General features: G+C 49.9%; 1 protein-coding gene across 4 annotated transcripts in view; it reads right to left on the bottom strand.

The window, feature by feature from the left end:
• The window catches only part of PARVB (parvin beta), an 86,089-nt gene that overhangs the window by 30,268 nt on the left and 41,412 nt on the right, over nt 1-14,409 (bottom strand). For all 4 annotated transcript variants that reach the window (XM_027854341.1, XM_027854340.1, XM_027854339.1 and 1 more), the window contains exons 2-4: nt 12,986-13,075; nt 11,461-11,531; nt 4,553-4,655 (exon numbers count right to left, since the gene is read on the bottom strand). In XM_027854341.1, coding sequence (XP_027710142.1) covers nt 4,553-4,655; nt 11,461-11,531; nt 12,986-13,031 — 220 coding nt within the window. In that variant the 5' untranslated portion in view covers nt 13,032-13,075. The remainder of the gene's footprint in view (nt 1-4,552; nt 4,656-11,460; nt 11,532-12,985; nt 13,076-14,409) is intronic.

The raw sequence follows: 14,409 nt of genomic DNA on the forward strand, positions 1-14,409 counted from the left end.
ATCCACTCATCCATCTATCCATTCATTCATTCATTCATTCATCCATCCATTCATTCATCCATCCACTCATCCATCCATCCATTCATTCATTCAATCAATGAAGTGAAGCTGATAACCTCTGATCTTAAACGTCCTCATCACAAAATGTCACAGCTGGAAGAGACTTTAGAGGCCGTCTGATCCAACCCCTTTATTTTACAGACAAAGAAGATGAGTCCAAGGAAGGGCAAGTGGCTTGCCAAAATCATAGTCAGAGCTTATTAGAATGTAAGCTTCCTAAGGGCAGCGACCATCTGCTTTTGTATTTGTATCCCCAGCACTTAATGCCACGTCTGGCACATGGCTGGTGCTTAATAAATGCCCATTCGTTCATTCATTCATTCAGCGCTCCTCCTTTGACACATTTCCTAACCATCCCTCTTAGAAAACTGCCCCAACATGGAGGGAGGAAGGGGAGGGGGAGATTCAAGAAGGAAGACTAAGAATTTGAAATCCAGCAAAAGAGAAAGGTCTTTTAAGTGGGAGAGGCTGGAGAGAGTCTGCCAGAGGGGTCTCAGAAAGGCAAGGATTTTGATAAAGAAAATAAAAACCAGCTTAAAACCGTTTTTTCCCTCTCCCGCTAACCTTCTTCCTCCCACACTGCCACAGCAGGAAGAATGATTAGATCTTCCCGGATACTCCCCGGGTGCTTTATTACCAGGAGTGAGCTTTGAGCTGAACAAACACTGTCACATCTGCTTGGTGTTCAATTACCGAAGGCGAGACTCCCAAAGCCGGCTTTGGCTCATTCAATCTCACGGCTTCGGAGAGCAGGCGGAGAGGAGAGGGCCCAGGCAGAATTACCTGGGAAGCCTGTGCAGCTGGGAGGGAGTGGTCCAGGGGGAGGGGGCAAGAAGGGAAGGGAGGCCAAGGCGGCCCATCGTCATCTCTGTGCGCCCCCCACACACCCCAGACTTGGACTTCTCTGCCTTCAGCTTGCGAAAGTGACAGAGTGAGAGCTATCTGGAAAAAACATTTTCAAAAATGACTACAAAATAATGACTTCTTGACCATCCACACATGGATTATTAACGGCCAATTAAAAACAAAAAACTGTATGGGGGGCTCTGTCACTCAACATGCTTCTGCGATGCCTCCCAGAAAGGGAGGTCGACCGAAACCTTGGAAAGTTAAACCTGCTGGGGCGGGGAGGAGGGGATGGAAGACAGACCCAGAAGATGCATTTCAAACAACAAAAACGCCTTTCTTTTTCCTTTGTGGTTCATACCTGGGATTACTTTGGGGCAGGGAATTCCCAGAAAGAAAATTCCCTCTACTAAAGAAGCCGCAGGGTCTTAGATCCAGACCCAGAAGAGACCTCGGAGGTCACTGTGTCCAAGCCCCTCATTTCACAGAGGACACTGAGGCCCAAGGGTCCCCCATGTCTTCACCTCTCCACCTACTCAAGCCCTACCTAACCAGAGATGCCCCCTGCAGTCTCACTTGCCCCAGGAAGTGCACTGGGGGACTGGTCTTACCTGCATTAACCGCCCACCCCTTCTACTGCCTATCACACACACCAGGCACTGACCACAGACCACCCTGGGCTCCTAATGGCCTCTCTGTGTGTCTACACCTAATCCCCCTGAATAGGTAGTCAGCCTCCTTAGGGAAAGGACTGGCATGAAATGGGATTTATCATTTAACAATATAGAAGTTTAATTAATATCAGTCAGTCAGTCAACAAGCATTTACCAAGGACCTACTATGTGACCAGCACTGTACTGAGGGCCAGGAATAACAAATAAAAAAAAGCAGAAGACAGTCTCTGCTCTCCAAGAGCTCACAACCCAAAGAGGACAACTAGAAGCCAAAATCTTTTTACAAATAAGCTACACCTGGGATAGAGTGGAGATAATGAACTGAGGAAAGGCGCTAGAATTAAGGTGGGGCTGGAAAAGCTTCCTACACAAGATGGGATTTTGTCTGGGACCTGATGGAGACAGGGAGGCCAGGAGGCAGAGACCAGGAGGGAGAGAATCCTAGTTATGGGGGCAGCCAGTGAAGAGGGTCCAATGATGGGAGACGGAAGGTCTGTGGCGGCCGGCATCACTGAGTCAAAGACTATGTGTCAGAGAGTGAGGTATAAGAAATGGAAAAGACAGGAGGGGCCAGCTCAGAAGGGCTCTGAATGCCAAACACAGCATTTTGTATTTGCTCCTAGAGGCAACAGGGAGTTTACAAGTGGGGGGTGACATCATCAGACCTGCATTTTAGGAAAATTACTTTAGTAGCTGAATGGAGGATGAACTGGGGTGAGGAGAGAAGTGATGCAGGCAGATCCACAGCAGACAATAGTCCAGGAGGGGATGAGGGTCTCTCTGATAGAGGCTGCAAAGGTGGAGTCAACAGGCCTTGGCACCATATTGGATCTGGGAGGTGAGAGTTTGAAGTCCAAGACGACCCCTAGGTAGGGAGCCAGAGGGACTAGAAGAAGGGTGGAGCCCTCAACAGCAATAGGGATGTGTGGAAAAGGGAAGAATTTTGGGGGAAAGTTAATGAGTTCTGTTTTGGACATGTTGAGTTTAAAACGTCTATATGACATCCAATACAAGAGATAGTTGGAGATGCAAGACTGGAGGTCAGGAGAGAGGTTAAGAACGGATAAGTGGATTACAGGATCAACAGCACAGAGTTGATAACTGGGAGCTGATGAGATCACCAAGGGGGAAGAGAAGAGGGCCCAGGTCAGAGCCCTGACCGATGCCCGCTGTTGGCCTTAGCAGGTGTGACCTGAATAAAGATCCAGGGGGAGACTAAGGTGTGTTCGACCAGAAGAGAAGACAGGAGAGGACAGGGTCGAGTCAAGAAGCCCCCAAGGGGAGGCCTCTCATCTGCAGAAGGTGGGACCCACGGTATGATCCACTGAGCGCCCAGGACGGCCGGGAGGATGACAGGAGCCACCGATGGGAGCGTGTTTGGGACTGTGAAGCATGGGACGGAGGCGTTATTAGGAGCCCAGAGAGGACTCAGGTGAGGTAGCTGCTGGCACACACAGTCTAGGAATCACAGGCCTGAAGGGGATTGCGATGATTTCAGAGCTATCACGGCTGGGATGGAAAACGAGAAAGTGGCCCAACTATCCCCAGACCGCCTCTTGTCTCACTGCTCATCATCAAGGCCAGTGAGCCACTAAGTGCGGAACAGGGAGGAGGAGGGATACACAAAAGAAAGAATGAAGTAATGACTAAATGAGGCGGAAAGCATTTGTTACGCGCTCAGTATGGGCCAAGCGCCTCAGGGATCTCTAGATCTCCAGACACAAACAAATACAAAGGAAGAATGTCCCGGCCCTCCAGGGGCTCCCAGTCTAACAGCAAGGTCAACAGAGATGGCTGAGAAGCAGCAGTGTCATTCACCAGGCACCTGCCCTCAGGAAGCTTCTAATTTAATGGGGTGGGGGTGGTGTGTAGGGGAGAAAAATCTACAAATAACCATGATACCAGCTGAGAGCCAAGGAAGAGGTCCAGGCACAACCTAAGAGGGCCTCATCAGGGAAGGCTTCATGGAGGAGGAGGTATCTGAGCTAGGTTTTGAAGGAACTGAGATTTACTGAGAGACAGAGATGGAGGGACAGAGGAAGGGAAGTCCTTCCCCAGGCACAAGGGACATTTAGAGAAACCACGGAAATGAGGAAGAACAAAATGCTAACAGGGTCAGTGGCAATCCATTTGGGCTGATATGTGAAGGAGGAGACAGGCTGGCGGAGAGGAGCTTGACTGTGGCCTAGCCTGCCTCCCTTCCTCCCTTCTGTCCCTCCCTCTCTCTTTCCTTCTCTTGCTCCCCTCCTTCCTTCTCTCCTTTTTCCTTCCTCCCTTCTTTCCTTCCTTCTTCCCTCCTTTCTCTCTTTCCTTCCTTCTTTCTTTCCTTCCTTCCCTCCCTTCCTCCCTCTCTTCTTCTGTCTGGGGTGAATTACTATCATGCCACTGTTCTCTTATAGTTGTTCTATGCATTATTATTATACCATGTCTTATTATCGTAATTTATGGAAATTATGCCATAATCCTTTCCATGCCTCAGTTCTTCCACCTGGAAAATGGGGACAAAACCATCTCTCTTCAGGTGAGGATTTAGTGAGCTCCCTCTGGAGACATTTGAAGGCAGAGAGATCTGAGGAGGAGGAAGGCCCGGTGCTCAGCACACTGCTTTGCTCCTCCCCCTGCAGAGCTAAAGGCTGAGCATATAATATCCAGCACACACACACCGAGAGGTGTGAGGGAGAGACAGAGAGAGAGACAAAAAGATTTCTGAAAAACACTGCCCTAATCATTCTTTCCAAGGAGAGAGACCAGGCCCGAGTGGTGGTCTTGGGCTCACTTCCCCTTCCTGGGCCTCAGTTTCCTGTTCTGTAAAATGGGAGGTTGGCTTTGATGCCTCAGAGGCCCCTCCCAGCTCCACCTGCTTTACACCTGGAAGGAGGCAGGTCAGGAAGGGGCCCACCGAGGCTGGGATCCACTCTCTTCCATGGGCCTGTGAGAGCAGCCCCCACCCCCTTCTGGCACGTCTCACTCACCCAGAAGCTTCTGCAGCACCTGCCCATCATACAAGTCCTCCTCCAGCTGCTTGACGATGATTCTCTCCTCCACCAGCACGTCATTAATCCAGTCAATTAAAACCTAAAAAAATAAAATCAGGAGTTAGCGCCTCACCGAGGCAAGGTGGGACCTGAACCAGAACCAGCCATTCACCGGACCATGTGTCCAGGATGGAGAAACCTTCAGAGACCAGACAGCTCCTCCCCGAACTGGAAAAGCCCTCCAGACTAAGAGAGAAAAGCAACTTTTCTCAGCCCACTGCCCCAGTGCTCCTCGACAATGTCCAAGGCAGCCAGCAATGGCTCTGACTGAAGTCAGCCACCGCCACCAAAGGCCCGCCAGCCGCCATTGCTGTATGGAGGAGGTATGAGTCACGAAATTAGGGTTAGATTTGTCTCTAACCCTAACCCTAACCCTAACCCTAACCCAACCCTAACCCTAACCATAACCCTAACCCTAACTGCGCTGGGAGATAAGGCAGAGTGGGGAGAAATGGGGGACGGCCTATATTTCTGCAGCACGGGGCCCTCCCCAAGGGCCCATGGGGAGCCCCCACAATCCTAGCACGCCCGACTCTGGCTCCCCACCGCTCTGGTGAGACCAGAGGGTGGTTTGTCCTCACATGCATTCATCACCATCATCATCATGATCATCATGGCTAGCATTTATATAAGACCTACTGTGTGCCAGGCACTGGGCCAAATGCTTTACAAATATTATCTCACTTGATCTTCACAACAACCCTGCAAGGGAGGGGCAATTATTCCCTCTTTTACAGAGGAGGCAACTGAGGCAGAGAGAGGTCGAGTGACTTGTAAAGAGTCACATAGTAAGTAAGGACCTGAAGCAGGATTTGAACTCGGGTCTTCCTGACTCCAGACCCAGTACTCTATCCACTGCACCTTCAGCTGCCGACGTTAATAAAGCATTTTAAGGTTTTCAGATTGCTTCACAAGTATCTCCTCTCCCTAGACACCATCTCTCACTCCCTCCTTTCTCCTTGCCAACCCCGTGATCCCTTCCCCCCAGTCTTCTCCAGCAGATCACACACTCAATCATCCCCCTTCTCTCCTGGACCTTCAACCTCTCCCTATTTGTGCCTTCTCTACTGCCTTCAAATAGATCCAAGGCTCCCCCACCCTTAAAAACCCTCCACTGGCCCTCCAGCTAGTGTCCTATCTCTTTTTCTTTCCCCAGCCAAACTCCTAGAAAAAGGTACCACATGCCTCTACACGCATTTCTTCTATTTACTCTCCCCTCTCCCTTTAATGACATTACATTTGTAAAGCATTGAGCACACAGTAGGCACTTAATAAGTGCCTGTTTCCTTCCTTCCCTCACAATCTGGCTTCTAACCTCGTCACTCAACTGAAGCATCTCCATCCAAAGTTACCAATGATCTCAATGGCCAAACACAACGGTCTTGTCTTTGTCTTCATCTTCCTTGGCCCTTTGCTGCCTCTGATGACTCACCACTCCTGCACCCTCCTCCCTCTCCTGGGTCTTGGCCCTCCCTGTCCTCACTCCCCCTCCATTCTCTGCCCAGCTGCTGAACTGTTTTCCTAAAGTGCCCACCTGCCCATGTCCCCCCTCTCTTCCCCAATAAACTCCAGCCACTCCCTATTAACTCAAGAATCTGGTACAAACTCATCTTTTTGGCATTTTAAAAACCTTCCCAACCTGGCCTCTTTCTACCACTCCAGCCTCATTACACATTGTTCCCTCCACAGCAACAGAGAAGATGGCAACATGCCCTAGTTTCCAGGTGATTAATTGGGAGGGATGGGATGGAGAAAGGTTATTACCAACTTAGAAGCTCAGAAAAGGCTCCCTGGAGAAGATGGAGTCTAGGGCCCTGGGCCTGGGTTCAAATTCTGCTTCAGACACTTCCTAGCTGGGTGAGCTTGGAGAAATCATTTAACTTCTCTGTGGCTTGCTTTCCTCATTGGTAGGGTAATAGAACTGGACTTGATGACTTATAAAGTCTCTTCCAGCCCTGCATCTGTGACCCTATTATCCTATAAAATTCTGGAAACTTGGAACATGGAATTGAGGATCCGTGGCACAAGAAAAGTTCAACGAATTACGAGGCCCAGTGGATAGAATGTTGTACCTGAAGACCTAAATTCAAATCCTGCCTCAGACACTTACTGTGTGACCCTGGGCAAGTCACTTCACTGCTGTCTGCCTCAGTTTCCTCATCTATAAAATGGAGATAATTTATATAAAGCACTTTATATAAACTCTTCATACATTATATAAATGTTAGCTCATTGTTATAATTTTCATTATTATTCTTCTAGGCCAAGGTGAGGAAGATAGCCAAGAGCAGAGGAAAATTATGGTAATTAAAGAAAAGCCATTCCAGATTAATGTCAAATTGCCCTAGAGCCATATGTGTGACCAGCAAGCCTTGAAATGCTCAGGTATGACACCACTTGTGGGACTAAGGGTTGGGAGAGGTCTTAGAAATACAACACTTTACAGAGGAAAAAACTGGGGCCCAGAGAGAAGTGATCTTTCCAAGGTCAGGGGGGAGTGAGCCACAGAATCAAGATTCAAACTCAGATCCTCGGACTCAAGCTCCAGCCTCCTCAAAACATTCCTTCTTGGCCAAAAGCTTCCAAAGCAGTTCATTATGGCCAGGAAGAAGCTCTTTTGTTTGTCTCCTAACAACCTGAGGGCTGGCACCTCTGCTTTGCAAAACAAAAGGTGCCTAATAAATGTTTTCAGGAACTGAACAAGAGCGTCACCAGTCTGTTAATGGAGTCCATGAAAAAAGAGCATCATCAGTCTATTAATGGAGTCCATGAAAAAAGAGCATGAGCTTCTTATAGAAATCTGTTAGTCAAATAGTGTTGGAGCTCAAGCATCCTCTAAAACACCCTATGTCTGTATAAAACATCAACAATGACTGGGTTAGGGTGGACATATGCAAGCTGATCCGTCCAAAATATGTGAGCTACACCCAACCCCTTCTGGGGAGGCAGTGCAGGACAGTGGAAGGAAATGGGGACAACTGGGGGTCAGGAGCCCTGGGTTCAAGAGCCAGCTTCATTACTAATTACCAAGTGACATTATATATGTCATTGGATTTCTCAAGATCTGTTTTCTCCTGTGTACGATGGGGGCAGGGGAAGGATGAACTAAATAACCTTTAATATTCCTTCCAGATTTGAAAGAAAAAGAAATAAATAAAACTCTAAGATTCAAGGAAATTTTCAAGATGCAAAAATAGGGACAGAGACATAGAGACAGAGACAGTGACAGAGAAAAAAAGACAGAAAGAGGGAGGGGAAGAGGAAAAGAGACTGAGAGAGAGAGAGAGAGAGAGAGAGAGTATGTGTGCCTTTAGAACTAAGGCAGATTCATTTTCACAAAATCAACCATAAAGTAAATTTCTGTGAAACAAATCATATATACCTCCCAAGTACATCATGAAATCAGACTAGAATAAAGAGGGAAGAAAGCCAGTGGCCAGCTCAGCTCAGGGACAGTGAGGCCAATGAAGACGAAAGGACAGACCTTATTGTGTCAGGAGGGGAATGTCATCCCCACTGACCTTCTTGGTCACCTGACCTTCAGTGCCCTCTCCCACGTGCGTGCATGCACACATGCACACACACACACATGCTAAGTTTAAAAGATGATTTTTCTCTGTGGGTATCGTCTAAGTAATAAAAAGTAGACATCTCTGCCAAGCCTCTGTGCAGGGCTCGTCTGGCTATCTGGGCTCTCAGGTTAATCAGAGAAAAGGGATGGAAAGGGCTGGGGGGAAGAAGGCGAGCCCTTGGGAAGGGTGGGCCAAAAGCAGAGGAGGGATGAGTCCAAACGGCAGGGAGCCCCAGTCACAGCAGCCTTGGATTATTACCTGCGCTTAATAGGTGCTTAACAAATGTTGCAGATTGTATTAGAAGAGTGGCTACAGGTAGGGATGACTCCAAATCTGCCGGGTATTCTGGCTGGGTTGAAACGATTTTATTCTTTCACACGACTCAATGGAAATAGCCCTCATTATAAAGAAAGAGGGTCTCAGTTTCCTCATCTGTAAAATGAGAAGGTTGGACTAGATGTGCCTCTGACTCTGCCTCTAATGTCCCTTCCAGGGTCTACACCAGGGGTGGGGAGTCTGTGGGCTCAAGGCCACATGTGACCTTCTAGGTCCTTGGGGGCGGCCTTTTGACTGAGTCCAAGTTTTACAGAACAAATCCTTTTATGAAGGGGATCTGTTCTGTGAAGTTTGGATTCAGTCAAAGGGCCGCACCCACCTCTGGTCTACACCTACAGTCCTAAATCACTTCCCCTCCCCGGGCCTCAGTTTCCTCCTCTGTAAGAAGAAGGGTGTGGCTACATACCCTGGGCAGTCCCTTGCAGCTCTGGGCCTCATCCATTTTTCCAATAACCCATTTCACATATTACTTTTTGAGAAGAGGACACCAATTATTATTTCTAGACAACTTATTCCTCTCCAGGCAGGCCTCTCTTTTATCCATCTGAAGGATGAAAGAGAATGCCTCATCCCTCTGTTTCTCACATCCTTGGCAAAGTCTTCTTGTACTTTACATTAAGTGGCCCCTGGGGCCACTGGAACCAGAATAAAACATGATTTTTCCATTAGTCTTTTCTGAATGACAATGGGGTTCCACACCCTGCCTCCCCCCAGAGCCCTCGGAGTTGGGTTTTAATCACTTCCAAATGCACGCAAAGCAGCCCACCTCAGATCCACTAAGGAAGGACAGAAGCCTTATCACAGCAAGTGAGACACCTCAGCGATCCTTTCGGAAATGTCGGTGCTAAGTTGGCACCCCAAGTGGCCCCAGGTACATACAGGAGGTCACGGTTCCTTGTAGGGGCTGCTGCTTCTCAGTGCCTTACTGCACCCAAAACAGAGGAGCAGAGGAGCTACGTAGCCTGTTTGTGGAGCAGAAGACCCTCCACAGCAGCACTAATTACAGCTATTCCCGTCCAGGTGCTTATTAAACAGGAGGGCATACTTCCCACTGATTTTATCCAACATGAAGAGTGAGAGCCGCCCTTGCCCCCTCTAGAACCACAGAATGTCCAATCTCTTTTCATTTTAACCAAACCACCCCCCTCCATAGAGGGCAGATGACTATCAGAGGTACCCGGGGCAGGGGTGGGGGTGTCATCAAAGTGACCTTTACCAAAGACCAGGGCTGCTCTCCCTTTGTTGTAAGAAGACAGCCTACCCCGGGGAAGAGGGTACAGGGGCAGAGAAGGAGTCCTGATGGGGAGGGAGAATTAAAACATCACAGGCCGGGCACAAATAGTCCACGTGAACATTTGAAGTGGAGATGTCCCTACACGTACGCATGTCACGATACTCACACACGCATAGGGAAACTTGAGTATAAATACGGACGTATGTGTCTCTGGCCCATGCAAAGTCCCCACCGGTACACATGGTGGGCAGTCACTATGCCCCACTAGACTGTCAGCTCCACGAGGCCAGGAGTTGGATCTTTTGTAAGCTTTCTATCTCCCTGGACAGACATTTAAGAGGTGTCTGCGGAAACGGCCTAAAAAGCATGTACAGAAAGGGCTTCGTGGCTGCCCAGTCCCCACTGGCACTCACCCACACCCACCCGCACCACAGCACACCCTCCAGCTGACAGCCTTGTCCGTCCTGCCTGTTCTTGGGGATAAATAATAACCATCAGATGGGACTGCATTCTTCAAAGCAGGGGAATCAAACCAATTCCTTCAATGCTCTGCAAAGCAGCCACAGATGCTTGACAAATAAAAATAAACAACACACAGCAACAAAGTGGGAACGCATCAGGCTTCCCACTCACTTCTCTTTGTAAAGGTCATCGTTTCCCAAAGTATAGCTGTCGCGGGAAAAGAACATTGGGATTCCAAGTTCAAGGATCCGGGTTCAAATCCACAGACCACTTTCTCTGGGCCTCACTTTCCCCATCTGTAAAATAAGGGTTCCAGGAGGCAGCAGGTTGTGGTGGAGAGTGCTGAGAGTGAAGCCTCAGGACCTGAGTTCAAATCCCAGGTTGACCACTTACTATCTATTCGACTTTTTGGCCTTTCAGGGCCTCAGCTTCTTCATCTGTAAAAAGAGGGGGTTGGCCCAGATGGCCTCTAAATGCCCTTCAGCTTTGACAACTTAGACTCTCTAATAACAATAATTAATATTCATACGGTGTATTATAGTCTCTAGAGCTGACAGGAGCCCTAGGAGGGAGGGAGGCAGGGCAGACATCACTAGTCCCATTTTATAGAACAAGAAACAAAAGTAGGGAGGGAGAGCTTCTAGTGACTTGTCCAGGGTCACACAGTTAAGTGTGGTATGAATAACTGAACAACGGAAAGCCCTAGACTGGGAATCAGGAAGACTTAAATTCAAATCCAGCCTCAGACACTTACTAGCTGTGTGACCCTGGGCAAGTCACTTCACCCCATTTGCCTCAGTTTCCTCATCTGTAAAATGAGCCATCTTGGCTAGCCAGCCTCTGCCGTTCCTTCCAGTGCACGGTGTGTGATTCCATGCCCCTACCTCTCCCCATCTCACACTTTCCCTCATGTTATCCTTATTTTTGTAGAGGGCTCCCCACCCGCCAAGCTCCAGGAAGCTCTTAGGGGCAGAGATCCCCTGTGTTTTCACCTCTAAAACCCCCAGCACCTAGCCCAGAGCCTTGCCCAAAGGATCACAGATTTAAAGCTAGAAGGTATCTTTAAAGGCCTTCACAGAGGAGGGGGAAACTGAGGCTGGCAATTTAAGAGACTAAACCGAGACCACCCAGATAAGAAGGGACAGCCCCGATGCTGTGGGTCATCATTTACTGACCTTCCAGCTCCCCTCGCTGGCCACAGACCCCACAGCAGTAGCTCCTAGAACACGCGCTCCGCCTACCTTGTTCAGTTCTTTGAACTTGGGGTCTTCCCTGGAGGTGGGATCAATCATCGTCCGCTCCTCATTCTCTTCTGCTGGGTGGCAAGAGGGACCCACAGTTAGAGCCAGGTGCCCTGCCCCCCCTCCCCCCGACCCCACAGACGGACAGGAAGCTGAGAAGGCAGTGGAGACCACGAGGCACGGCCTCGGCAAGGAGCGTGGCACAGGCCAGGCGTGTGACCTTCGTAGGGCCCATCCGACCCCATCTGCAAAATGCTCACTTTTCCAAAAGTGGTAACGGGTCTGTAGCGCCATGATGAGAGAATAGTAACAATGATGGCCTTAGGGTTTGCAAAGCACTTTTACAAACATTATCTCAGTGGATTCTCACGACAACCCTGGGAGGTAGGCTCTACTATTATCCCCTCTTTACAGATGGGGAGACTGAGGCTGAGAGAAGTTACGTGAGTATCTGAGGCAAGATTTGAACTCAAGGTTTTCCTGGAATCCTCCAGGTCCAGCCCTCTGTCCACAGCACCACCCAGTCTTTCAGTGGACACAGAAAACTTGAGTTCAAATCTAGCCTCACACACTTACTTCCATGACCCTGGACAAGTCACATGCCCTGAGCCTCAGTTTCCACTTTGTAAAATGGGGTAAGAGCCCTCCTTGGGGGTGGGCGTTGGTGGGGAAAGGCTCTGTAAACCTGGAGAGCTGCTGTGTACCTGAGTACACTGGCTGCAAAGACACAGACATCTTAGCCCCCGTGGGACTCTACAGGAGATGCCCAGGCCCACGAGGAAGCCTGGGAGCGGCCCCCGGCCCTCAGAGGCCGGACGGCACTGGAAAAGGAAGGAGAAAAGAAGAGCCATCACCCAGCCAACCCGAGGCTTACGAGATTTCCAAACCCCTTTTTCCAAGCCTTCCGTCTTAGCAAAGGCTGAGAAAAAGGGAGGAAAATTCAGAACTGCAGCACTGGTCACTCCCCCTCTCCAGGCCTCAGTTTCCCCATCTGTAAAATGAGGGAGATGAACCAGCTGGCCCACGAGGTTGTTCCGAGCTCCAGGTCTGGCTGTGCGATCACAGGAGGCATAAAATGTCGCAGGATCATTGACTGAGAGTTAGAAGGGACCCCAGAGGCTGCTTGGCCCAACCCCCTCCTCTTCCCTGGGAGGAAAGTGAAGCTCATGGTCACGTAGGGAGTAAGTGTCCAAGGCAGGATCTGAACCTACCAAGGTAGGGCTTCCTAACCCTAAAGAAATCCTTGCATCACTCCTTGCCTTCTCTAATTTCCACTGGCATCCTAACCCCACTGCCCTTTGCTTTCTAACTCCCTTTTATCTGAGTCTTCTCCCATTAAAATGGAAGCGCCCTGGGAGCAGGCAAGGTCTGTCTTGTTGGCTTGTATGTCTATGCCCAGCACTCAGCACAGGGCCCTTCACAGCCCTAAATCAATGCTTTCTTTGGTCCCAGTCTCTGTCTATCCCCCCACCTCACCCCCTCCCCAAGCACAGAAACATTCCTAGCCAAGAAGCAGAGACTGTACCGAGAAGGGTGTCCTCGGGGTGGATGTCCACTGTGGCAGGCGTCATGGGAGAGTTGATGGCGTTCTTGCCCTCTTCCTGGAGGTCACTCACTGTCAAGAAAGAGCACAGAAAGGAGCCGTGAGCCCAAGGGTAACATGGCGGACACCGGGCCAAACCCCCTCAGACACAGCGGAGAAACCACTCCTGAATGACATGCGGCTGAGGGAACACCAGGGGGAAGGTCCCAGGGCAGTCGACATTTCCACATCAACGTGGCAGAAGGAAGCGGGAGCAGGACCTCGGGAGGCCAGCCACACCAGAACCCATGGCCAAGTCACAGCTCCCGGCTTCAAAAAGATGAGCTGGGAGGCACTCAGAAATAAATAACATTGCCTAACAATGATTTACAGAGAGTGGTGGATGTGGCGTGGGGGCTGGGGAGCCAGCCTCAGAGCCAGGAAGCCCTGGGTTCAAATCCTGCCTCTGGGACCCTGGGGAAGCCACTGAGCCCTCTAAGAGCATTACTGAGGCGGGGGGGGGGAGGGGTGGGGAGCATCCCCACTGGCAGGTCCCCGTGCTGATGAAAGGCACGTCCCAGCCCTGTTGCCCTCCCTAATTTATGGACATGAAACTGGTTACAAAGGACATCTCCAACTCTAAACATTTAGTCCCCTCGTCAGCCCTCTCTCTGAGGCAAAAAGTTCTTCTGAGGACAAATGAACAGAAACATCTCAGGTGAACTATGGGTCTCCTGGTTGTTCTTTCTTCAAGGTCCAGCTTGCTGGCCCACAGACAGATGCTGGCAGGCCCGAGGCTGAGTCAGGGAGGCAAATAAATGAAGATGCCAAGAGGGAAGGAACCCAGGGAAAGAGGGAGAGGAGAAGGGAGGTGCAGAGGGAGAGGGGGGAGGGGGAAGGAGAAAGGGGGGGGAGGAGGGGAGGAAGAGGAGATGGGGGAAGGGGGGAGAGAGAGAGAGGGATGAGGAGAGACAGACAGAGGGGTAGGGCGGAGAAGAGGAAGAGAAAAAAGGAGAAAGGTGGGAGTGAAGAGAGAAAGACAAAGAGACAGAGAGACAGACAGAGAGAGAGAGGAGAAAGGATCCGGGGAAAGACACACATCCCTGCTGCCATACCTCCCTGGGGTAGAATGGAGGCCCCTTGTGGGCAGGACTGTTTTCTGTTTTAGCTCTGTATCTCTCAAACTTGATGCCTTACACACAGTTGACACTTAATAAATGCTTGACAGGCTGAAATCCCAAGCTCCCTTTGAGACCCAGATTAGGTGCTAATGCATACCCAAGGTCTTCCCCGAGTCCCCCAAATGCTGGGCCTTCCCCCCTCCTTCAAAAATTCCTTTCTATCTATACATCTGTGCTCATGTTGTATCCTCACTGTAGACTATAAGCCCCTTGACCATAGGGACTTTCACTTTGGTCTTCAAATTT

This window comes from Vombatus ursinus, unplaced genomic scaffold (assembly GCF_900497805.2).
Source record: "Vombatus ursinus unplaced genomic scaffold, bare-nosed wombat genome assembly UNPS02010394.1, whole genome shotgun sequence".
Lineage (NCBI taxonomy): Eukaryota > Metazoa > Chordata > Mammalia > Diprotodontia > Vombatidae > Vombatus > Vombatus ursinus.